This window comes from Mercenaria mercenaria, chromosome 1 (assembly GCF_021730395.1).
Source record: "Mercenaria mercenaria strain notata chromosome 1, MADL_Memer_1, whole genome shotgun sequence".
Lineage (NCBI taxonomy): Eukaryota > Metazoa > Mollusca > Bivalvia > Venerida > Veneridae > Mercenaria > Mercenaria mercenaria.
In genome coordinates this window covers 117,320,208-117,348,037 of record NC_069361.1, presented here as the reverse complement: position 1 = coordinate 117,348,037, position 27,830 = coordinate 117,320,208, and the positions used below count along the sequence as shown (strand labels likewise).

The window sequence follows — 27,830 nt, the reverse complement described above, 5'->3', positions numbered from 1 at the left end:
TGTCCGGTCGAGATTTTTAACTGTATGCTTTTTAATAATTTCAGTTGGTTATTATTTTTCATGAATGTGATATTGTAAATAAAAACAACAACTTTATCATTTATTAAGCAAACAACTGAAATAAAATACCAAATATACCCTATCACATGGATCTGCTGGCAGCCATTGTTGATAACTATAAAAAGACACTAGAACAGGAGTGTAGGACACAGGATGAGCCCCCGCTGGTACTTTTGTCACAAATAAGGGGCAAAATCAACTGTTTGCAGTCATTTTATATAAAGGATTTATTACTCTAGGCCATATAATTCTTGAGCTATGAGCATCGCAAACAAAAATCCACTATTTTGGCTATTTCAAGGGCCGTGACTCTGTAATTAGCGCTAAACTTTAAAACAAGAAGGCCATGAAGGCCTTGTATCGCTCACCTGACCTATTGACGTAAAGATCATCAAGATTAACACTCTGACCAAGTTTCATAAAGATATGGTCATAAATGTGATCTCTAAAGTGTTAACTAGCTTTTCCTTTGATCTGACCCGGTGACCTAGTTTTTGAGCCCACATGACCCAGATTCGAACTTGACCTAAAGATCATCAAGATTAACTTTCTAACCATGTTTCGTGAAGATACAGTCATATATGTGGCCTCTATAGTGTTAACAAGCTTTTTCTTTGATTTGACCTAGTGACCTAGTTTTTGATCCCACCTAACCCAGATTTGAACTTGACCTATAGATCATCCAGATTAACATTCAAGTTTCATTAAGATATGGTCATAAATATGGCCTCTACAGTGTTAAAAAGCTTTTCCTTTGAGTTGACCTGGTGACCTAGTTTTTGACCCCAGATAACTCAATATTAAACTCGTCTAGGATTTTATAGAGGATAACATTGTGACCAAGTTTCATTAAGATTGGGCCAAAATTGTGACCTCTAGAGTGTTAACAAGCTTTTTCTTTGGTTTGACCTGGTGATCTAGTTTTTGATTTCAGATGACCCAATATCAAATTCGTCAAGGATTTTATTGAGAGTAATATTCTGACCAAGTTTCATTAAGATTGGGCCAAAATTGTGACCTCTAGCGTATTAACAAGCTTTTCCTTTGATTAAATCTGATGACCTAGTTTTTGACCCCAGATGACCCAATATCGAACTTGTCCAAGATTTTATTAGGGATAACATTCTGACCAAGTTTCATTAAGATTAGGCCAGATTGTGGCCTCTAGAGTGTTAACAAGCTTTTCCTTTGATTTGACCTGATGACCTAGTTTTTGACCCCAGATAACCCAATATCAAACTCGTTCAAGATTTTATTAAAGGTAATATTCTGACAAAGTTTCATTAAGATTGGGCCAAAATTGTGACCTCTAAATTGTTAAGCTTTTCCTTTGATTTGACCTGGTGACCTAGTTTTTGATCCCAGATGACCCAATATCAAACTCCTCCAAGACCTTATTGAGAGTAACATTCTGAAAAAGTTTCATTAAGATTGGGCCAAAATTGTGACCTTTAGAGTGTTAACAAGCTTTTCCTTTAATTTGACCTGGTGATCTAATTTTTGACCCCAGATGACCCAATATCAAACTTGTCCACGATTGTATTAAAGGTAACAATTTGACCAAGATTCATTAAAATTGGGCCAAAATTTTGACATCTAGAGTGTTAACAAGCTTTTCCTTTGATTTGACTTGGTGACCTAGTTCTGGACCCAAGATAAGCCAATATCAAACTCGTCCAAGACTTTATTGAGGGTAATATTCTAACCAAGTTTCATTAAGATTGGGCCAAAATTGTCACCTCTAGAGTCAAATTGTTGACGACGGACGGACGACGGACGGACGACGAACGACGGACACAGGGCGATCATAAAAAGAATGCCAAGTGTGCATGGTCGCATCATGATAAAGACTCATGCTAGGTTTCATGAATTTACATCAACTAGTTTTTAGCAAGGTGCGTCATTAGGTAAAAATGTGCATTGTTTACTATTTCAGGGACCATAACTTTGGAAATAGGGGTGAAGCCAGATGAAAAATAGGAGGTGCAAGTTCATATCATGATTAAGACTCATGCAAAGTTTTATCAATTTATATGAATATCTTTTTGAGTAGGCGCGTCACAAGGTGAAAATGTGTGTTTTTGACTATTTCAGGGGCCATAACTATGGCAATAGGGAGAGGAGCCAGACGAAAAACAGAAGCTGCGCAAGTGCATATCAAGATAAATACTCATGCAAGGTTTCATCAATTTATATCAAATACTTTTTGACTTAGGCTCGTCACAATGTGAAAATGTGCTTTTTTGACTATTTCAGGGGCCATAACTCTGGAATTAGGGGACGGAGCCAGACGAAAGATAGAAGGTGCCAAAGTTCATATCATGATAAGGAATCATGCAAGGTTTCATTAATTCATATCAAAAATTTTTTGAGCTTGGCGTGTCACAAACCTTTATCGGACGGACGCAAAACAAAGACCAAGACCAAATCCACCATTCATAGTTGGGGCAAGAAAATGCTAATATGGGTCCGGGAGCAAAAGCCGTCAGATTTTACGTTTGTTCCACCCAATAAACAAAATAATGCAGGAGAACAACACTTCAACAGTTCTCACTATTATTTTTTTAAAGGAATTAAACATTGACGATGGTGGCCATTTTGAATTTTCTTTAATATAAAATGTCCCCAAAAATGACAAGGTATCATACATTGGTTTCTCTAAAGAAAGGGAACAACAAAACTATCTTGTATATACTCTATCGCAAGGTTCAACTAAAGTTCTATAAGAGTATATGCTTGGTATCTAAATCTTTATATCAAGACTAACAATTGGAACAAGTATTTGAAAAATTCTATTTACCTAAAATATAGTTATATTGTACAATATCTTATAATAAAGATTAAATATTATCGGTACTTGTTTATAAAGCATAAAATATCATATCAGCTTATACTCTAAACGTAATGTTTGACAGTACTATATATTTTAAGGGAACATTTAACCTGTACGAAATCTTACAGCTGTAAAAGACCGCATTTCTGTATTTATATGGAGTAAACTGCTGACGTAACACTATCGCTTAACTACGATAATATCAAATTAAAGATGCAGTTCCTACAGTCCTCCGTATTGAATTCCATTTAGCTCACTCCGCTTGTTAAATTTCTGTTGTTACGTTTAATGAGGTAAAACGATGCATTTTCATGGTCCCTAGGTTAATATTTTGCACCTTTTAATTGACATTTGGATTGCATTTGGATTGCAACAGTGGAACAAGTTCTGTGTTGATTTGACAAACTAACTTTTATATTTATTCAATATGATTTTTACCTGTCAATGAAGACCTTGATTTTGCTCGCATTATTTAGCCATTATACAATTTGAAATTGATACAGACTGATTTGTGGGCATTCATATTCATTTAAAATGATTGAATATTTAAGTGAATATCTTTATCAATTTAACCAACGGACACTGGTATTTTGGCGATGTTTTTGGCATTGTTCGTATCATTTTCTATTAATAACTTTTCATCTTGTTCGTCTTGATGTACATCTTAACAATTAGCACCTTGTTCGCCTTGATTTTTATTCTCATTTTTCTAATCTTGTTCGCCTTGTTGACATTTCCATTTTTCCTAAGCTTGTTCGCCTTGATGTACATTTCCATTTTCCTCAGCTTGTTCTCCTTGATGTACATTTCCATTTTCCTCAGCTTGTTCGCCTTGATGTACATTTCCATTTTCCTCAGCTTTTTCGCCTTGGTGTTCATGTTCATTTCCATTTTCCTCAGCTTGTTCTCCCTGATGTACATTTTCTTCAGCTTGTTCGCCTTGATGTACATTTTCATTTTTCTCAGCTTGTTCGCCTTGATGTACATTTCCATTTTCCTAAGCTTGTTCGCCTTGATGTGCATTTCCATGTTCCTCAGCTTGTTTGCCTTGATATTCATTTTCATTTTCCTCAGCATGTTCGCCTTGATGTACATTTCCATATTCCTCAGCTTGTTCGCCTTGATGTACATTTTCATTTTCCTCAGCTTGTTCGCCTTGATGTACATTTTCCTTTTCCTCAGCTTGTTCGCCTTGATGTACATTTCCATATTCCTCAGCTTGTTCGCCTTGATGTACATTTTCATTTTCCTCAGCTTGTTCGCCTTGATGTACATTTTCCTTTTCCTCAGCTTGTTCGCCTTCGTCTACATCTTCATTTCCCCGCATCTCGTTGATCATCATCCACATATTTATACTCCTCCTCTTGTTCGGTTCGATCGTATCTGATGTATCTATATTCCATAAAACTTGTTTCAGAAAGTCAGGATCTTTTACTGCAATAATGGCTCTGAAAGATTTGAATCGCGGATATTCAATCATATATTTTGTTACAGATTTTCCATTCTGGTATCGTCTTCTTACATATCTCCATTCGGTCTTGATTGCTAAGATATCAAATATTGTTCGGCCGGACTTTGTACGCATGCAGTAATCGGCTCTTAAATCTTCTACAAGGATCTTAAATATATCTAGGTTCATCTGATCACAAGCTGTATGCAGCGGAGTTTTTCCGTATTTGTCTTGCGCATTTACGTCAGCAATCGGGCCTAACAATTTGACAATTTCTATCTGACCCTTGTGAACCGCAGCATGTAAAGGGGTGTATCCATCTTTCTCGGATATATGGACATCTGAATGTACAGAAAGCTTTTTTATAACTTTAATCTGCAGCTCTCTTTCCAGTTGTGCCCTCTGCATCGTATATCTCTCGTCATTCTCATCCTTCTTATTTTCCCGTCCATATACGGCTAGGTAAAGGGGTGTTCTTCCATAGGCATCACGAATGTTTGGACACAATTTATTTTGTATCAATATGTCTATCAAATCAACATTCTTTTTCCAAACGGCAACATGATACAGGCTAGCACCCTTGATGACAGAAGCTTTACCATAGGATATGCGATTCTTTAGTGTCACTTTAGTTTCGTCTGCTTTCAGTAAAATGTCTACAATTTTATTTTCTCCACTGAAAGCTGCGCAATGTATTGGATAATGACCTCTGTAATCCTTCGCCTTTATTGATGCTCCATGTTGTAGTAATAGCTTTGTTATATTTTCGTCTCCGACATCAGCATTCATGTGCAGTGGTGTTCGCTTAAACTTCCCTGCCTTGCAATTGACACGAGCTTTATTTTCTAAAAGTAGTTTACACGAATCTGGCTGTCGATAAAGGACGGCTTTATCCAGTGCCGACCAACCGTTTTTATTCCTGTAGTTGATACTGGCACCATGACGAAGTAAGCACTTCATACATTCAACAGCGCCATATTTAGATGCTGCAATAAGTGGACTGTTTTTGTTTATGCTGTTAGGACAATCTATACAATTTCCAGTATAATTTTTAAGCAAATATTCAAGACTTCCACTGTGCCCCTTTGCAGCTGCAAAATAAATCGCGTCTTCATTTACGGTGGCGGAGTGCTGTAACAACATTTCAATGACATCTTTTAATCCTTCATGCGATGCTATCAGTAATGTTGATTGCAAGAATTCTGTTGTGTTTATACATTGATGTAAATTCTGTTTGAAAACTTCTTTTAGAAGAAGGGAACTGTCGTAGAGAAGTCCAAGTGACGGCAAGTACACTGTAATTTCTTCTCCTAAATCAATATCACAGTTCCTGTCCAAACACATTTTAGGCAAGGCATCAACGGGTTTTGAGAACATATATTTTCCTTCTTCGCTTTTACAAAATTGACTGACAAAATCATTATTGCTGAAACAATCATGTTTCAAAACAGACGTATTCATTGATATCTCATTTTTTTTTTCATAAGTACGATACAACCCAAAGCCAAATTTCTTTTCAATTTGTCCATCTCCTTTTTTGAATTCACCTTCAGATAATACTTTCGGGGCCAATGCTCTGCATATTGCCAAATGGAGTTCCTTGTATCTGAACTGTTCCACATAGATATGAAGCCCATCATTTTTAGTCTCATCTGTTGTTACAAACTGTTTCAAAAATTCATTATCCGCGAATTCTAGTACTGCGCTTGTATATTCCTGGCCCGCAACAAGTCCAACCATATCTTTTACACTATTGTGGCTGAAATAATATGTACCATTATAGGGATCAAATCGCAAAAATCCATCTTCGTGGTATTTCAGAGACTTGCGAAGAGTTTTTGTTGTCTTGTGTTCCAGATTTATGCCAAATTTCGACGCTGCCATTTTTATTTCGTCTGAAGTATCAGGTGGTTCAACGTCTTTCCTCTTTAACTTCTTCTCATGACTCGCCCAAACAAGTATTAAGGCCAGAAACTTTTCTTCGTCTAGAAATAATTCTTCTATGCACTTTTTGAAAAACAAGAATGGTTCACCGAAGAAATAAGCACCTTGGTTGAATAGGTGTTCATTTCGAACAAAAAGGCTGACGATTTCCGGAAATCCTATCATTGATTTATGTCTAGAGTTATTTCCTCGAAAGAAATCCTCAAAATCTGATGGCACATCGTACAGCCTGGAAATAAATGCAGATTCACTGGTGTAAATCTGGTTACATTCTGTTATCAGAGTTGAATCGAATTCTTTCTTTGCATACTTTAGGTGCTTTTCAAGTATTTCTGTTCTCTCAGCATTCGAAAGATCGTAAGATGCTAGTATTTGAACATTGTCGTCTTTAAGTATGGTCAAATGTCTTAGTTTTTCTTTTGCTTCCTTTAAGATATAATGACGTGTTGTAATTATTGCTTTCACTGTTTGAGCTTTAATCGCCTTTTCAATATCTGGTAAGCGTCGTGACCATTCTTCTAATAAGCTTTCGTTTAAAGCTCCTGCACCAAATATGTCGTCGATGAAAATTATGAGGGGCTTCTCCTCGTTCAGTGTTAACTTATTCCAGTGCGATGGCTCACTTAATTTTAAACAATGTTCTTGGTCTGTTATTTCTGACAGTAGTTTTGTGGCCATAGTGGTCTTTCCTTCTCCGGGAAGTCCGCTTAATATCAGGCAGCCAGTGCGGTTCAATTTTTCCATTGCAGTCCTATGTGCGTGAGTGGTAACATAGACTTCATCACGTTCAAGGTCTCTTAACCATACGTTTGTGACTGCTGCAATAATAAATAATCATGAATAATTATAACAGTGAAGTTTAAATCATTTGTATATATTTCCTGACACAGTGTAAAATGTATAGAAAGTACTAAATTTTTTCCATAATTTTAAAAGATATATACACCCGTTGAGATGAAACAAATCTTGCAAAATGCAGTCATCAAACAGTATAAGCATTCATGTTTTCCGAACGTTTTCGATTGAAATTAAGTCTAATTAGTTAAAATTGCGGTAAAAATGTTCAATCAAATTAACTTTAAACTCAACCGGATTTTCAACAATATCTGGTTAACAACCTAGCAAACGGATGGTCATGTGCAAAAGCTCTACCGTTAGTCTTCCCTGGATATTACCCAGATTGATATAGTTCGACATACTTACATGCAATTCTAGTTACTTCAGAAGAAATCGCTGAGGTTTCGCTCACTGATAATTCTTGTACTGAAAGAAAATATGTCGATTCATATTTATAACTGTATCGGCTGTAAAATGTCATGAAATAACATCCCTTGAATGTGATATCATTAAGTTATGCTATATATATTATGTGACGTACCATTTGTATTTTGTGATACTAGTTAAAACTGAAATTAGATTATATCGTACTGATAAAGGTCAGCAGTAAATTCTTTTACTTTACTGTACCATAAAAAAGAACTAAATTCACGACGGTATTAGAATACAAGAAAAGTGGTTGGATGGTAAGTAAAGTATCAGTTTGATGACAGGAAATATCGTACTTAGTGTTTTGTAACGGTTGTGACGGCTGCAGGTGATTTTATTTGTTTGCAAGTTTGTAAACATTTATATAGGAGTAATTACAAAAGTGTCGATCTTTAAAGAAAAAGTTATGATATAATGAATTTCACCATATTGTTTCATTTAAATAAGACGATTATGTTTTGATAATTTGTTGCATGTCTAAAAGCGTCATCATTTTATGGACGAGTCTTTAAACAAAGAACCAATATTGCCTTTAATAACTCGCACGATGAGAAGCAAACAACAAAGACAAGTCGCTCAAGTAAAAGACATTAACCATTTTCAGGCTTTCAGTGCATTTTATATGCATTAGACTGGATTCGATATTTTGAAATTCATTTGTACATACAAGCATTGATACATAATAATTAATAATTAATACATTTTCACGCAGAGAGAATATTTATCAATACCAGTGCCGGTCTTTGCGTCCGTCATGTCTTTGCCGAATGATTACATGTTTACATTTGTCATGTGAGTAAGTCAACCATCCGGCTAGCGTAAGGATTATGTTTCTACCCTGCTGCTTTATATATATACATTTCTAGATAATGTTGCTTAACTTTCGATTTTCTAACACAGTAACATAAATGAATAATACAATTCTTCTTGTTGATAATCTTTGTAACTAAATTGTATTTTGCTTACACATGTAAAGTTATTTGATGTATTGAAACATGTATGTAAAGGTTGGCAATTAAATGAAATTTAAAGTTTTCAATTGAATCTTTAATCTCAAATCAAAGGGAAATACGTTGCTATGTTATATACACCATACACAGCCGCCAAAAACACGACCGCGTGCGTTGACCTAAAGCAAACGTCTTTTTAAAAGCTTCGGAATCATATGAGTATTTTTTAAAAAATTCTTGTTTCCATAATGAAATATTCTTGTGAAATCGCCCAGGACAGTCAGTTTCCAGTACAAATAGAGTAAATGTTTGCGCCTTTTGTCATGCTCTCATGGGAATTACAAGTAGTTACCTTTTACATCTTGTAGCTCAGAATGAAGTTTATTCACTTGAAACCGCCACATTGTTAATGCTGCAAGTTATGTGAACTTTTCCAAACAAATTGATCATTCAATTGAAAAAATATTCCAGTGATGAAATGTCATTCATATGGAAATCCTAGAACCGAAACAAATTGAAGGTAAAAACCGTCGCAAAACCATAACACAAAAACTGATATCGACATTCACGCCATTCAACGCTGACACTTCATGTTTTTATGTTCATTTAAGAAAGCATTTATAAAAGATTATCAAATACTGCATGCTTTCCTTCAACGGAATTCATATGATAAGTTGAATGTATTGTTATTTGGACTTTTACTTACTGAACGTTTACTTACAAAACACTATACATGTATCTGTATAAATGAAGTCGTTTTTCAGACAAGATAATTAATGAGTCTCTCGTCGTTCAACGAGTCTTATGTCACCTAGTATCGCCTGTGTATATAATATTTTCCCATCAACCATATAAATTTTCTCTCACCTTTTGACTGTAGCGAACATACATCAGTTGCGATACTATCTACTTTAGACTCAGAAGACTGGATACGTTGGTAGATAATACTTTGGTGTTCTTCAAAACATTCTGTATTTTTCTTAGTCATCTCTTCAAGATCTGTCTGCTTTGTTTCAACTTTAGATAGTTTCGTTTCATGAGCAAGTACATCTGTCTCCAAACTCTCGACTTTTGAAATGCCTGTTTCTTGCTTCTGGGCCTGAATTTTAATCGTGTTAGTGTTCTCGAAGGTTTGCTTCTGTACTTCATTTAAACGGCTGTGGTTGTCTTCTAAAGACTCTTTAATATTATCTACATTTGCAATGCATTCTTGCAGGTCAGTCTGGATGTGAGCAATTTCTTCTTGCAGTGATTTATCCATTTCCTCCCACTCTTTTATCTTTTCTTGATAATCATGTTCTTTCGCTGGATCTATACTATCATCTTTCAACCTCTGAATGTCTTGATATAAGTTTGGTATTCCTGCACCTAGACGTGTAATCACCTAGTATCACAATAAATAGAGCACATCATTAAATAGAGAGTAGACAAGTTTGGTTAACTTGATTAGAAGCATTTCTGTAATAACGACTCATTTACTCCAGCTTAATAAGAATTTAGCTTCATAGACATATGATATATCTGCACATTTATATTAATGCATAAATCATGATTAGTTAGAAAGCCGAAACGTTACCTGTTCTATTTTGTTCCACTTCCTTTGAAAGTCTTGCTTGTTCAATGAAATTGATTTCAAATGTGATATCTGAAACACAAATATGAATCTGTTCTATCTATATACCTTGAATATATCAACCTCTTAACTAAATGTACGAGTCCAAAACATCGCCAAGTACTGTCTGTATGCACTCTCACTTAACCTACATTACGGAATGTCGGTGCTTTAATCAAGGTGCCCACCCATAATCAAATAATACCCGGAGTTACACCTAGGGTCTTCCTCCGCCATCACAAGCTGGAACGTCCCATATGACACACACTCGTGTAGGTGTGATGTTAAACCCAACCAAAACAAAAATCTAAACATAAAAACTCTAAGTACTACTTATTTTAGACATATGCGCAACCGACTCAAACATTACAATCTGAAAACAAAATTACAGCATGACATTTTTTTGAAAAAGAGTAATTTGAACCGATGATCCTGGCAAACTTTGTTTTATGGAATCAACTTTACGTACGCTTTACTTGAGATATAGAGCTCAAACCATAATTTACCTTTAGGCTTGCTCTCGATGGATTTTAGCAATGATAAGTAATTTCATTAGATACCACACTAATGATCAAATCGAGGAATGTCCTAGGAATATTATGATATTCGTCAAGAAAGAGACGAATTTTCTTAAAAAGTTGAAGTGTACAGAATTTTACAAAGCATTATGTTTATAAGGCTAATGTTGCAGCAAGAAAAATCTCTGCTACTGCCTTTATGCGAAAATAAAACACCATTCGGGGACTTTTAGATGCATGACTGTATAAATGCCAATATAATCTTTTATTTTCGTTAAATTTAACCTGTGAACCGAAAACGTACCAGTAAGAAATTCAGCGAAAAAACTCTCATAACTTTATTATACAAACACTACCCTTTTGCCGCACGAATTGACGTTATTCCAACATTTATTTTACGAAGTTCTAACAGTACTTTTCAGCTTAGTAGTTTGATATTTAATTTTACCTCATTTCTGTACTGTCTTAGTCGTGTGATGTCCGCTTCTGTTGATGTGTCAAAAGAAGGAGGGACAGATGTCCATACGTTCGAGACCTCATTCAGACCACAGATATATCTCAGCAAACACACGAGCAGAGAAACATCAAACTTTGCCGAGTTAGGCTGACCTGTTGCCGGATAAAGAACATGCCACTGTCCTTGTGTTAAGACCTTTTTCTTGAACAAGTTATGTAGTTTACTACGTGTGTTGACATCGTTCAATGTGTTCTGTAAGTGGTTTGGTGGAATGGCTAGATCAAATCTGTGACGTAAGACCAATGTCCCGCCGTCTACAATCAGAGATAAAAGCCGGAAGCAGTATGCCTTCTCTTCTGATGGTGTAAGAGAGATTGGCAGTACAGACGCCATTCTAAATTTAATTCGTCTCTGCTACTATAGCCTTCCTATTGAAAGAATACGAAAACACCATTTAATTCGCATGCGATAAGCTCATTAGATTTGTTTTGTACTTAGTTACAAGTCCCACAATTGTAAAGAACACTTTTCTTGCATACATTGGTTACAAGCAGAGTTCACTTGATAACTGTCTGACATGGTTTTTAAAATAAACTTCATATGATGAATTAAGCTACAACTTTTAAGAACTTGTCGATTTTTAATTATCTAAGGTTAAAAGGTTTGTTTCAAAAGAAACAGTTTGCCCCAGAACATTCGTTACCTTAAGGTTTTGAAACATTTAAGACTTACTTTTAGATATTTCTGATGTTTTCGCTATAATTTTTCTTTTATGTCGAGCTATTTGTTTATTAATGCGATGATTTATGAAACTCATGATAACGTAATCAACATTTTCCTGTCACTATGTTTATTTCAAAATACTATAGCTAGTAGGCTTTATATAATTATGATAAAAAAAAGAGTTTCGATTCAGTAGACTCTTCCACGTGTTTATACTACATATTAACTGTATTCGCTAAGACAGATCAGTGTAACAGACTATTGATTCATTTAATGTATTTTCTTAAATTGAAAGAAAACGTTATTCATTTTATACAGTAGCTGGACCATACGATATTTTCTTTCAAGGCAAGTCATAAATTACTTATCACCAGGAATCAGCAACTTCAGATACATGCAATGTCACAGTTGTACCTGTCCAGAGGGTCGATAATTGTCATAATTCGAAAATGTGTGTGTCTGTGTGCGTGCGTGCGTGCGTGTGTCTGTTCGGGATTAACGTCTTTTTCAACAATTTTTCAGTCATATAAACGACAGTGTCTACTTGTGGCAGTGAGCACAATGCCCAACTTTATAGTGCTGCCTCACTGGAGTATCACGCCGTAGACACGTGGCAAGATACCCCACCCAGTCACATTATACTGACACCGGGCTGACCAGTCCTTAATGCTGAGCGCCAAGCGAGGAAGATGCTAGTACCATTTTTTACGTCTTTGGTATGACGCGGCCGGGGATTGAACCCACGACCTACCGAACTCGAAGCAGACGCTCTACCACTAGGCTACCGAGGCGGTTGTTGCTTGATTTTTCTTACATTTACCAAAGTCGTATTACTGGGATATATTTGTACTAATAATACTCAAATGACATGAGAAATTGTTAGCAATTGACACATCATACTACGACCATGTTTCTCGTCTTTGCCATTTAAATGCTATCTCTGCGACAGGATTTGACCCGACAGTAGCTACAGAGCATCGAGCCAGTAAGATCATGACATTTCCAGAATCTAAATTATTCCACCCGTTTAAATGTCTTTGGTTCTAAAATTGGCTTTTTCAACTGATAATAACTTTATTTGTCTGTGATGAAATAAAATAACTTTCATCTTTATATGCCAGGTCATTTGTTATTAAGATAATGTATTATTCTATCGCTTTTGTGTTATTCAGTGGTCGTGGTTCATTCTCCTATTGTGATAGAACTGTGTATATAATGTTTTATATTCTATGGTATGTTACCATGAATATCAACAATAAATTTAGCTAGGAAGCCATCCAGCTGACTTACGGAAGGTCGGTGGTTCTACCCAGGTACCCGCTCGTGATGAAATAATGCACGGAGGGGCACCTGGGGTCTTCCTCCACCATTAAAGCTGGAAAGTCGCCATATGATCTATCATGTGTCGGTGCGACGTTAAATCCAACAAAATAAATAAATAAATAAATTTAGCTATACAGAATAATAAACAAGAAATATCTTTAAAAAAAAGGTCGGCGAATTGTAATAAGGAAAGAAGTTTATGAAATTTTCATCTAACATTCATCTTTCATCTAACATTTTTCAAACTGCAAAACTAAACACCGCATTTTAACAATTTAAATGGTTCTCTTTAAATTTTTCACAAAGGTTTCGGTTTGCAATTTTGTTTCGTTTATCCTTAGACGAATAATTACAGCAGTAGTTTGATGAAGATTCATCAAGCGGTTCATGAGAGTGAGTGAGTGAGTGAGTTGGGTTTTACGGCGAATCGTGTTCATGAGAAGAGGTCATTCATGAGAAGTCAGTAAAAGTGTTTATATTTTTAGCTAAATTGGTCCCTATCCCCATTTGTAACAAAATAGCAGGAGACCTTACGATATAGTTACACACCAAGTTTGATAAAAATCCATTACATTTTAGTGGTTAATGCGAAGAAAGGCATATCTACTTTAACCGTTAGCCTGCTGGCGGCAGATGATTCTGCCTTTGCGACCAGTGCAGACCAAGATCAGCCTGCACATCCGTGCAGTCTGATCATGGTCTGCACAGTTCGCTATTCAGTCAGTAAATCTTCAGTGAAAACCCCTTTGAGTAATAAGTGGTACTGTCCAAATTGAAAGATGGACCAGTCCATTATAGAAATATAGCAGGTTAAGGGTTAACCTACAGTGGTCCCTAATAGGGCCCAAGTTCCTATATAAATAAATTTGGAAGAGGACCTTATAATGATGCTGCAGACCAGGTATGACAAAGATTCATCAAGCTGTTCATGAGACGCTGTCTAAAGGCATTTCTAGTTTTAGCTCTAGCAGCCCCTAAAAGGGGTCAAATGTCCCAACTGAACAAAGTTGGCTGCGGGCCTAATAAAGATGCTGCAAATCAAGTTTGATGAGAATACATGAGAAAAAATCAATTAAAGGATTTTTTATTTTTAGCTTTAGCGGCCCCTAAAATAGGCCAACTGATCCCGCTTTAACAAATGCATATTCGCTATTCATGAATCTTTGGACAATGACGTCACACCTATAAAAAGTGATGGTCAAGGGACACATACAACTGTAATTATTTCAATGCTTCCGTCTCTTAAGGTAGTTCTGCACGTTTGGATCGAAACTTTTTCTACAATGTAGAATTTGATTAAACTCTGATTTTTCAAAACTTCAGAGTATACCTAGAAAATTCAGCAAATAAAAATGATAGGGTCGTGTGCTTGATTTTTTGCTAGACTGCTTTGAAAATTTCGGACCTCGCGCAAGTTTTCATAATGGGAGTCTATGGGAAAATAGCAACTTTCATAACATTTCCGCGAATAGAAAATTTTCCACAATGTAGATTTTAATGAAACTTCTCACAGTCGTAAATAAACATATGGCCTATAATATAGTGAAATAAAATGTATAGGTCCGTGTGCTTATTTCTGAGATATTTGGCCATGATTAAAGTGAACCGCCTATTTGAAGCAGATTTTAAGACATTATTTTGAATTATTTAACGTGTCAGATGTTTTAATATTATATTTTAACTTTAGAAAGATAGAGACTGTTACAATTTAATAAATTTATTCACAGGCTGCCTTTATTTCATACACTGATTTTCATTTCAGTACGCCGAATCCAGGCTTTATTCTATGTTTTCCGGATAAATGACGTTACGCCATCACTTCCGGTTTATCAAACGTGCAGAACTACCTTAAGCAAAGTTCGACCGTAATCATATCACGTAGATGAACTGTATGCAGCGTATTCCTTCATTTCAATGTAATGAGATTTAGTCATTATATAGCATATACATAATAACAGATTTCAACTGAGTTCAATATTTGCATACCGTACTAAAGAAAAATATTCATATATAATAAATCAGTTAATTAACTTGTAACAAATATATCAAAGCAAACAAGTACTCATTTTAATATGCAATCTGAATAAGTCACAAAAGCAAGAAACCTTTTCATATACAGACGACAACTGTAACAAGGAAAATCTTTTAAAAAGCACTTCTCTACATAGAAGACTCTTATCACACCCTTATTCATGTGATACGCAGACCGTATTCAGCTTTTTTTTTTATTTAATTTGATATATGTTGGTATTTGAACAGGCTTTTATCATATTTATTAACCTTACTTACTATTTTGAGATATGTCAATATTCTTGCTAAATATACTGAGCGAAAGTTAGCTTTAAAACTGTGAACAGCGTCGTTTAGGATAAACGCTTTGTCTACATTTCACTCAGCGTAGCACAATCAGCAAAGTGAAACAAACTGACACTCTCGTCCAATCAGGCAGAGTGTTGCATAAATCTTTCATTTTGATAAATTATCTATAATGCGTTATCAAGTAGTTTGATTTGCAAACTGAAGTCACGTGGCATTAGTCGGTCAAGGTCACGAATTCGTTCTTAAACAACCCTTTGTGCCATCGAATGTGAATGAAATCACTGACAAAAATTTTCGTGTACGAATCAAATACGATTTCAACTCAGAAATCAGTTAGCAAAGCCACGAGGATTGTCTAGAATAAAATGGTAGTCTATACTTTGGGACTGTTAAAAGCGCAACAGAAAAAACTAATCCGGATCGCCGGCACATCGGAAGGGGTTAGAAAAGCGTACTCTAGCATCTGACTCAGAAGCTGGTAACATCGAAAACGATAGCAGAAACAGAGACTTGATGCAGACAAACTGCCCTCGAAAACTGATTTTTTTCCCAGGGCTTCTTCCTACTGTCGGAAATTTCATTTCCTGCATTAAATATGCAGTATTCCATATTGGGACCCTCTCAGGCAGGGGAAAACACATCTAACTTTCGCCCCTAATTAATGGGGTCGTTCGGTGCCTGTATCGCACGTTGAGAGTTTTCTTACTTTAGTAGTGTCTGTACCTACATGTCAGACAATATCAACAAGCAGAATTAGCAAATAAATATCACCCAAGACCAAGATGAATATCTTTGGGTATCAATGATCACACATTATCTTTAAGGTATGTGAATTTCTTTTTCATGAACGTACATGAATGTTATAGATTACGAGATGATACGCTAAATTTGATATCTAAAGACGACTATTGATTTTCCAATTCACGGAAGAGCGTTGTAAATATTTATAACTGATAACTTTGCAAAACTTTATCGGTGCATATTTTCTTATTGATTTTAACATTGTCAGTTTAAGTATATGCAGATAATATTTAAAGAGCGAGCCATTACAATTTGTTATATTCGTACACAGTAGCTTCGATTAATGTTCAGAACAATATTTAATCGACGATTAGTGCACGTACCTGAAGTCAGTGTTGTAATAATAATACCTGGTCCTTCAGGACAATTATACCCGTTCATTTTATATGCTTAAGTCGTTGCTAGGTGGTGTAAAGGTGGTACATATTCCATTACAAGAACAATAAAACCGAGCCTAGTAGATAAAAAGTCTGAAACATGGGGTGTAAAATTCTTCATGCGAGGAAACCAGCTTGCTTACGGAATGTCTATATTTCTACCTTGGTGCCCCGCCGATGCCTGAAAAAATGCCTGGGCAGACACCTGGGTTCTTCCTGCACCATCAAAAGCTAGAAAATGTTGCCATATTACATTGTATGGGAGTGACACTAAATCAAACAAAACAACAAATACACGTATTGCCCTTCCTCCGTTGAAGGAAATAATCTGACCGTCCTTATGATTGTCTAAAGCAAATTATCTCAGTCAGACATTTATCATTTTACCGTGGCAAAATGCATAACTAAGTAATTCACAATGAAATTGTCAAGTAGATTCTATGTTCAAACAGAATGGGAAAAAATAGCGTTACCTCATATTATGTCCTAATAGTACCTTTATATACAAAGTATGTCCCCAGTTCAACAAAATAACCATACAGAACAAAAAACGCATTTAAAGCGATATACGATATCATTATAGATCCGGTATGGCATACCAGAGTAATGTGTACACATTTAATCGGTAAAAATACATATTTCATGTCTTATAATTACTTTGTTGTATATTTAAATGACATATTTTAACAAATTGTTTACAGATAATACTAATTTTCTTAAGTCCTAAAACATATTTAATTGACGCCCTGATGTTACTTATATGATATAAACCAATGTATGCAAATATCTCTCCTGTTTGCAGTTCATTTTACACAAATGTCAGTATATTAAAAGCTGAAAGAAATAGTTGAATGCGAGGTCCGTTGCAGATTCTGGATAAAAACACAACCAGAATATTCAATTGCCGTGCGAATGCAACTGGAACCCCGGTCCCGGCTGCAATTCAGATCTGCAAATTTAGTCCTCGCTGCAATCATTTTTTTCCTTTTGTAAACACGGTAATGATTGCATTTAGTGCAAATAGCATGCATAGTTGTGTAAAACATGTACTCTATTTATTTATTTATTTTGGGTTTTACGGCGCACCAACACAGTATAGGTTATATGGCGCCAAACAGGACTACAAATTTTGGTTCCACACCTCATTTACATCGAAATAAAAACATGAGGTATGGAATAAACATGTACTCTAAACTTATTTTCATGATTTATTGAAACTTATCATAATTAAGTTCAGACAAGTTTAACCTCCCGTCCACATTTGAAGCATACAACGTTTGTTCTGTTTTTAGGAGTTCTTAGCTAAACAAGAAAATATCAGTAAAACCGATGGGTGCTCCTCAAAATATAATTTGTTTACATATTAAAAGAACAAAACTTGAATTCAGACTAGGCACATATAGTTTACTAATTTTGAATAATCAAACGGCAATATCTCAGTGAAAAATCATCCCACGCGAACAAGAAAACAATATGCGCTCCTCCTCTTGAGAGTGAAGCATCCCAAGAATTTTCGCTGAATTCCAGCTGTGGTTGCTGAGAATACTCCTGAGTAGGATGGCGCTATAATTTAACAATATTGAATAATCATAGAGCGGTAATTCTGTGGGAATCATCCGACGGAAATACATGTATGAAGATATGTGCATCTCCTCTTCGGAGTGAATGTTCTTATGAAGTTTCGATGAATTCCAGCCACTATAGTATACTAACGTTGAATAATCAAATGGCAATAACTCAGTGAAAAATCATCCGATCGAAAGACGAAGACAATATGCACATCTCCTTTTAAGAGTGAATATTTAGTAAAGATACACTCAACTTTTCACAGCAGATGTTCTAATTTTATGGTAAATGTGAAAAGGCTATCTGATTATTTTTTCGTGCAGGAATAAGTAGGAATTAAACAAGCCTTTAAATGAGACTACTTGCCAACGGTTCAAGAATACCCGAACCCACTCTAGTTTCTTTTTCCTTGTATACCGATTAGACGAATAAATAACAAGAGGGGTCCGGACCTCCCCCACCCCGGAAAATCCTAAAAACAAGAAGGTCATGATGACCCTGAATCGCTCACCCGAGTACATTGAACCACATGTTTCAAATGGTAAATTGATGCTAAAATGTAAGAAAGAAGATTAGTAGGTCATATTTATGGTCACTGAAAGACAGTTTAAAGATTAGTGTGCAAAACTGTACATGTCATCCAAATTTCAAAGCTGGATCTTAAACTAGAGTGGTCACAAGCAAAAGTTTACGCACGGACACACGGACTACGTAGACCTACTGACCTAGTTTTTGACCGCAGTTGACCCAGTTTCGAACTTGACCTAGATATCATCAATTTGAATAATCAGACCAATTTCAAACAGATCCCATGAAAAATATCGACTCTAGAGAGGTCACAAGGTTTTTCTATTATTTGACCTAATGACCTAGTTTTTGACCGCACGTGACCCAGTTTCGAATTTGAACTAGATATCATCAAAGTGAACATTCTGACCAATTTTCATGAAGATCCATTGAAAAGTATGGACTCTAGAGAGGTCACAAGATTTTTCTACTTTTAGACCTACTGACCTAGTTTTTGACCGCACGTGACCCAGTTTCGAACTTGACCTAGATGTCATCAAAATGAACATTCTGACCAATTTTCATGAAGATCCATTTAAAAATATGGCCTCTAGGGCGGTCAAAGGGTTTTTCTATTTTTAGACCTACTGACCTAGTTTCTGACCGTAGTTGACCCAGTTTCAAATCTGACCTAGACATCATCAAGGTGAATATTCAGACCAACTTTCATACAGATCTCATGATAAATATTGCCTTTAGAGAGGTCACAAGGTTTTTCTATTATTTGACCTAATGACCTAGTTTTCGAAGGCACGTGACCCAGTTTCGAAACTGAACTAGATATCAAGGTGAACATTCTGGCCAATTTTCATGAAGATCCATTGAAAAGTATGGCCTCTAGAGAGGTCACAAGGTTTCTCTATTTTTAGACCTACTGACCTTGTTCTTGACCGCACGTGACCCAGTTTCGAACTTGACCTAGATATCAAGGTGAACATTTTGACCAATTTTCATGAAGATCCACTGAAAAATATGGCCTCTTGGGAGGTCACAAGGATTTTCTATTTTTAGACCTACTGACCTAGTTTTTGACCGCACATGACCCAGTTTCGAACTTGACCTAGATATCATCAAGATGAACATTCTGACCAATTTTCATAAAGATCCCCTGAAAAATGTGACCTCTAGAGTGGTCACAAACAAAAGTTTACGCACGCACGGACGACGGACGCTGCGCAATCACAAAAGCTCACCTGGCCACCTTGTGACAGGTGACCTAAAAAGGAAAGAAGAGAACAGAAGAAAATAATTTTTCGAAAAGGCAACAGTAGGACCGCATTCAAAGTGTGTGTGGCTGCTGCTACATACAGCCTCGACGTAATTCATTTTTATGTTAATTATCTCAAAGAAAAAAAGAATTTTACCTTTAAGAAAACTTACTTTTATTTTTCCCAAATGGAACAGGTGGCTCATAAAAATGTGAAAATAAGGGATACATGTATATTGTATATAAAATTGCAGTGGAACAGGTATTCTTAAATAATCCTAAAATGCCCCAGAATGCATGAAATGAAGCACTGAATTTCAAAATTCCTATCTGGACAGCTACTTCTCTATTTCAGCCTGTTCAACTAAAACTTATTGACAACCCTGTACTTGTAAACGGCTAACATCCACAAAAATCACATCAAATTTTTTAGTGTATAAAGACATATGTTTTTCATAGTAAGGGTCCGGTCGGACCCCATACCCCTTGAGAAGATTGGCTGGATCAGCACGTGCTATACCGCTCACCTGTTAACCTTGGCCTTGGAATCATCAAGATTCTGACCAAGTTTCATAAAGATATGTCATGAATGTGGCCTCTACAGTGTTAACAAGCTTTTCCTTTGATATGAGTGGTGACCTAGTTTTTGACCCCACATTACCCAGTTTCAAAGCTGGCCTAGAAATCATCAAGATAAACATTCTGACCAAGTTTCGTGAAGATATGGGTCATAAATGTGGCATCTAGGGTGTTAACAAGCCTTTCCTTTGATTTGACCTGGTGGCCTAGTTCTTTACCCCACATGACCCAGTTTCTAACTTGGCCTAGAGACTAACACGATAAACATTCTGTGCCAGTTTGTATCAAATCAAAGCATAAATGGAACCTCTTTATGGCTGAAAAGGCCAAAACAGAAAATTTTGTCCCTTTCAGGGGCAGTAACTCTAGAACCCATGAGGAAATCTAGTTTTCGAAAGGAACAGAGATCTTGTTATGACTTAAGTTGTGTGTAAGTGTGGTTAAAATCAAATGTAAAATGTCACTTCTATTGTGTTCACAAGGTAAAAATTAACAAAGTTTGACTCTTCTGGGGTCAATCAGGGGCCGTAACTCCAGAACCTATGATTGGATCTGACAGATTCATCAAGGAATCCAAGATCTATTGTAGTTCAAGATATTTTGCCAGTTTGATTACAACAAGAGCTCGTCGAACACGAAATGCCCCCCTTGATGCATTCAGTAATTGCACAAGGAACAGGAATTATTTGATCACTGTGCATAAAAGTTCTACTGTTCTTGGTCAAAGCGACCTTGACCTTTGACCTCAAAATCAAAAGGGGTCATCTGCAGGTCACGATAAACCTCCGTATTAAGTCTCCTGATCCTAGGCCCAAGCATTCTCAAGTTATCGTCCGTACACATTTTAACTGTTTCAGGTCACTGTGACCTTGAACTTTGACCTACTGACCTCAAAATCGATACGAGTCATCTGCTGGCCATGATCAACCTCCTATTAAGTTTTGTTTTCCTTGGCCAAAGTGCTCTCAGAAACGGTTTAACTGTTCTGAGTCAGTGTCCTTGACCTTTGGCCTACTGACCTCAGAATCAATAGGGGTCATCTGCTGGTCATGACCAACCTACCTATCAACTTTCATGACCCTAGGCCCAAGCGTTCTTGAGTTATCATCCGGAAACCGTTAAACTGTACCTGGTCACTGTGACCTTGACCTTTGACCTACTGATCTCAGAATCAGTAGGAGTCATCTGCTGGTTATGACAAACCCCCCTATCAACTTTCATGATCCTAGGCCCAAGTGTTCTTGAGTTATCATCCGGAAATGGATTGGTCTACATACTGACCGACATCTCCAAAACAATATACCCCTCTTTCGAAGGGGGCATAATTAATTGCAAAATGTCTCTAACGTGTTCAAAAGAAATTGTGGACGGACAGACGACGGGAAATCACAAAAGCTCACCTTGTCACTACGTGACAGGCGAGCTAAATAGAATCATTTTCCTCGAAGCACGGGCTATATAACTCAATAAATAGTATGATGTCATAATGTTTCAAACGTGAACAGCTATAATAGGTGTGTTTGTGTTCGGGTTTAACGTCTTTTTCAACAATTTTTCAGTCATATAAACAAAGGTGTCTACTTGTAGCAGTGCGCATAATGCCCAACTTTATAGTGCTGCCTCACTGGAACAGGTGGCACGATATCCTACCCAGTGACATTATACCGACACCGGACTGACCAGTCCTAGCACTATCCTCTTAATGCTGAGCACCAAGCGAGAAAGCTACTAGCACCATTTTTTACATCTTTGGTACGACGTGGCCAGGGATCGAACCCACGACCTCCCGCACTCAAAGTGGGCGCTCTACCACTAGGCTACCTGGGCAGTTCACTATGATAGGAATTCCAATAGCGAAACGTTACGTATTTCTCTTACAACTTTTTAACCTAAAACTTCCACCATTTACCTCTTGTTATAGCCAACCCCTCGGGGATGTTAAAAACAAAGCGCAATGTGAGGTATTAGATTTACTAACAAGAGCTGTCCTCCGACAGCAATGCTCGACTATTCAACAGCCTCGTCAATTGAATGAATATCAAAGTCGAAAAAGGGGCATCATTTTGTAAAAAAAGGAAAATAGAGTTATGGAACCTGTGCAATGTAAGTCAGTTTATCACAGTGAATAAGTGTGTTAAGTTTCAATCTATTCCCACAAGTGAATACTAGTAGTCGAGCTAAAAACTAATAGATACTTCAAGAATCTACTTCATATATGTAAGTCATTTATAATGTCTTATATTTATAATTTATAATATGAATCATATTACGCTCAAATGTGATTATAATAATCTGTCACTGGTTTTAAATCCAGATGGGAATATCCGTTTCAACAGTAACTATTTTTGGCCCTAACGAGAATCTGCCGAGTTACCACCTTCACAGTTACTAATTTATTAAATATTAAGGCAAGAGTTTTGGTCCTTGTGTATACATGGATGACGATGAGGAAAAAATATCTCAAGTATGAAGGAAATCCATCAAGTAACAACAGTTTACATTGGAAGTCCATTAACAAGAGCTGTCCATAAGACAGCACACTGGGCTTTTCTCAGTGCTGGACTCTGAATTAGAGCTTTGCCAGTAAAAACTTTAACCAAAAAATCTAAGTTAAAAGGGGCATAACTCTGTCAAAATTCAAATCAAGTTATGGGGATTGATTCTCCTGGTAAAGACTGACAGAAACTAACTAATTTAAGTTTCAAGTCAAAAGCTTTGATAGTAACAGAGATATTTGACATTATCAAAAAAAAATCTAAGTTAAAAAGGGGCATTATTCTGTCAAAATTCAGATCAGAGTTATGGGGATTGTTTCGCCTTGTGTAGATTTTGGTAGTAAATAACTATTCTAAGTTTCAAGTTAAAAGTTTTGATAGTAACAGAGAGACATGTATTTGACTATCAAAAACTTTAACCAAAACATTCAAAGTTAAAAACGGGCATTACTCTGTCAAAATTCAAATCAGAGTTATGGGGATTGTTTCTCCTGATGCAGACATTGATAGTAAATAACTATTTAAAGTTTCAAGTCAATAGTAACAGAGATATTAGACTTAATCAAAAACTTCAGCCAACGGCGATGCTGGGGCGAGTGCAAGAGTTCTACTTTTTCTTCGAAAAGTCAAGCTAAAAATCTATGAGTGTAGAGGTGACGACTCAGACAGCTGTTCATATACTTCAGATAGGCCAGCTAACAACAATAGAGTAAAATCAGAATGAAAGTAGGTATAAAACTTTTCTCATTAATTTGTAAAATATGGCTAAAAATCACATCATGAGCCTGTTCACATGAAGAGAAGCTTTAACATAATATGTTTTATCATGTCATTAAATCAGCACATAAAAAACTTAAGAACCCATCAGTTTTAAATATCTTTATTGCAAAAATATTCATGCCATATATAAGCTCTTCATTAAATATCTTGTTTGAATAAAAGTCGAGAAGTCTATCAGCATTAGCTTTCCTTTTGTTTTAGCTCTGTTGCGAGGACCTGCATGGTTGCTGCAGAACAGGGCAATAGTCATTACCTCTGGCTCTATCAATTTACATTTATACATAATCTATGACAAGTTTAGGGCAAGAAAAACAAGAGCTCATAGAACACGAAATGCCCCCCTTGATGCATTCAGTAATTGCACAAGGAACAGAAATTATTTGGTCACTTTGCACTGGATGTTTGACGTACTGACCTCAAATCAATAATTATGGGTCATTTACCAATCGTAAGTAAACTCTGTATCAAATGTGATCTTTTCTCCACTTATCTGGGAAAAAAATGTTCGACTGTTCCGGGTCAATGTGATCTTGACCTTTGACCTACTGACCTCTAAATCGATAGGGGTCATCTGCTGGTCATGATCAACATCTATTAAGTTTCGTGATCTTAGGCCCAAGCATTCTAAAGTTATAGTCCGGAAACTAATATTTCCGAGTCACTGTGTCCTTGACCTTTGACCAACTGACCTCAAAACCAATAGGGGTCATCAGCTGGCCATGACCATCCTCCCTATCAACTTTCATGAACTTAGGTCCAAGCCTTCTTCAGTTATCTGGAAACCATTTAACTGTTCAAGGTCACTGTGACCTTGACCTATGACCTCAAAATCAATAGGAGTCATCTGCTGATCATGGCCAACCTCCCTATCAACTTCCATGACCCTAGGCCCAAGCGTTCTTGAGTTATCATCCAAAAACTGTTTAACTGTTCCGGGTCACTGCAACCTTGACCTTTGAGCAACTGAACTTAATGTCAATAGCGGTCATCTGCTCGTCATGACCAACCTCCATATCAACTTTCATGATCCTAGGCCCAAGCGTTCTTAAGTTATCATCCAGAAACCGTTTAACCGTTCCGGGCCACTGTGACCTTGAACTTTGAGCAACTGACCTCAAAATCATTAGGGGTCATCTTTCATGATCCTAAGCCCAAGCGTTCAATATACCCCACCTTCTTCGAAGGAGGGCATAATAAAATTTGGACATTTAGTGTAGACGCAAAAGGTGAAAATTCTTGTATTGACTGATATGTAGGACTTAAACTAAACCAACACCAGCAATTTATAACTAACTTGAAGCCATATACCATAAAATGCATCTATCGACATCTCAACTAAGTAACTGACTTTACATGCAGGAAATAGTCTTGGAATGTTTTTCACCAAGACGACGTTTCCAATGGCTGCACTAGGACTTCTTGTGCAAGTTAAACCTAACTGAAAACTGAAGCCTTTCTCATGAACTGTACAATAAATTTTCTGTTATCTGCCTTTTGGCAGATTAAGATCAGTCAGGAAAGGAGTAAAAGACTTATTAACAAAATTTTATGACTGGAAGAAGAAATTTGATAAACAAGAGGGCCCTGAAGCCCTGTATCGCTCACCTGACCTATGGACCTAAAGATCAGATCACTGAGATTAACATTCTGACCAAGTGACATTAAGATATGGTCATAAATGTGGCCTCTAGAGAGTTAACTAGCTTTTCCTTTGATTTGACCTAGTTTTGACCCAACATGACCCAGATTCGAACTTGACCTAAAGATCATCAAGGTTAACATTCTGACCAAGATTCATGAAGATACAGTCATAAATGTGTGTTAACAAGTTTTTCCTTTGATTTTTTGACCTGGTGACCTAGTGTTTGATCCCACATGATCCAGATTCGAACTTGACCTAGAGGTCATCAAGACAAACATTCTGATTAAGTTTCATAGAGATATAGCCATGAATGTGGCCTCTAGAGTGTTAACAAGCTTTTCCTTAGATTTGACCTTGTCACCTAGTTTTTGACCCCACATGGCCCAGATTAGAGGCTGACCTAAAGATCATCAAGGTTAACTTTCTAACCAAGATTCATCAAGATACAGTCAAAAATGTAGCTTCTAGAGTGTTAACAAGCTTTTCCTTTGATTTTTTGACCTGCTGACCTAGTTTTTGACCCAACTTGACCCAGATTTGATCTTAGCCTAAAGATCATCAAGATTAACATTCTGACCAAATTTTATTGAGATATTGCCATACATATGGCCTCTACAGTGTTATCAAGCTTTTCCTCTGATTTGACCTGGTGACCTAAGTTTTGACCCTACCTGACCCAGATTCAACTTCACCTATAGATCATCAAGATTAACATTCTAACCAAGTTTTATTAAGATATGGTCATAAATGTGGCCTCTAGAGTGTTAACTAGCTTTCCTTTGATTTGACCTGGTGACATAGCTTTTGACCCCACCTGACCCAGATTTGAACTCAACCTAAACATCATCAAGATTAATATTCTGAAAAAGTTTCATTAATATATGGTCACAAATGTGGCCTCTAGTGTTAACTAACTTTTCCTTTGATTTGACCTGGTGACCCTGATTCGAACTTACCCTAAAGATCATCAAGATTAAGATTCTGACCAAGCTTCATGAAGATACAGTCATAAATGTGACCTCTAGAGTGGCAACAAGCTTTTCCTTTGATCTGACCTGATGACCTAGTTTTTGACCCCAGATGACCCAATATCGAACGAGTCCAAGATTTTATTGAGGGTAACACTCTGACCAAGTTTCATTAAGATTGGGCTAATATTGTGACTTCAAGAGTGTTAACAGTCAAATTGTTGATGACTGACGACGACGGACAATGGACACAGGGTGATCACAAAAGCTCACCTTGAGCACTGATGAGCTAAAAAAGGAAGATATATTGTCTATCAAGAAAGTAACTACCAAAAACATTCAATGTTTGACCAGTAAATAATACCACCTATAAATAATACATGTAATCACGCAAGAAGACAACTGTTCTTTATACATGTAATTCTAAATATAATTTTATTGACTTCTTTAATCTTGCTGTGCTCATGTTGTGTCAATATGGGCTTGAAAGTGTATTATATATTGCTACACTGGTTTCATGTTTTAAATGTCACTTTTCACCTTCTATTCAACTTCTTAAGATATTTCTTCACTTCCATATAAAACTGTTGATAAAATCTCCTTTCTGCTCTAGCTAAATGTATGTTTGCATTAATGCATCGACTGTAATTTCATTTTCTTTATACATAATTAATTGGTTCAGTAAAATTCATATCCTAACTACTTGTGCTGTTATATTCTTGACCAAAGACTGGTTATTTTCTAGTTCATTCACTTGTACAACAATTTTCGCAAATGTAGACCCAGTCAAACCTTTAGTGAGACGTCCTGGATTGATACAACAACAACCCTTCATTTCCTGTAAGAAAAAAAAACAAGACAACATGTAAACAATTGCAATACACATTTACTTCTGATACTATCGTTTTATTTGTTTTGCTGGTCTTTTCAGTGTTTAATGATCCCAGCTGACCCTTCGGCCTTATTTCAGGACTAGGCACTTACCTGGGTAGAACCTAGACCTATAAGCCAGTACAAGAGGGCCATGAAGGCCCTGTATCGCTCACCTGACCTACTGACCTAAAGATCATCAAGATTAACATTCTGACCAAGTTTCATTAAGATATGGTCATAAATGTGGCCTCTAAAGTGTTAACTAGCTATTCCGTTGATTTGACCCCGTGACCTAGTTTTTGACCCAACATGACCCAGATTCGAAACTGACCTAAGGATCATCAAGTTTAACATTCTGACTAAGTTTCATGAAGATAAAGTCATAAATGTGGCCTCTAGAGTGTTGATAAGCTTTTCCTTTGATCTGACCTAGTGACCTAGTTTTTGACCCCACCTGAACCAGATTTAAACTTGACCTAAAGATCATCAAGATTAACTTTCTGACCAAGTTTCATTAAGA

The 27,830-nt window shown here is 36.4% G+C and overlaps 2 protein-coding genes across 3 annotated transcripts in view; both read right to left on the bottom strand.

Moving 5' to 3' along the window:
- Positions 1 to 3,883: 3,883 nt before the first annotated feature.
- LOC123525886 (uncharacterized) lies at positions 3,884 to 17,748 on the bottom strand. The gene is made up of 6 exons (XM_053521668.1): positions 17,107 to 17,748; positions 11,082 to 11,518; positions 10,080 to 10,148; positions 9,371 to 9,887; positions 7,491 to 7,550; positions 3,884 to 7,105 (listed from the first exon to the last, which is right to left on the bottom strand). The coding sequence occupies exons 2-6, from the start codon at positions 11,481 to 11,483 to the stop codon at positions 3,891 to 3,893; spliced, it is 4,263 nt and encodes a 1,420-aa protein (XP_053377643.1). The 5' UTR covers positions 11,484 to 11,518; positions 17,107 to 17,748; the 3' UTR covers positions 3,884 to 3,890.
- A 6,163-nt stretch (positions 17,749 to 23,911) lies between these two features.
- The window catches only part of LOC123525896 (DNA polymerase alpha subunit B-like), a 59,387-nt gene continuing 55,468 nt past the window's right edge, over positions 23,912 to 27,830 (bottom strand). For both annotated transcript variants that reach the window (XM_053521644.1, XM_053521652.1), the window contains one exon: positions 23,912 to 27,275. In XM_053521644.1, the coding sequence (XP_053377619.1) occupies positions 27,126 to 27,275 (150 nt within the window). In that variant the 3' untranslated portion in view covers positions 23,912 to 27,125. The remainder of the gene's footprint in view (positions 27,276 to 27,830) is intronic.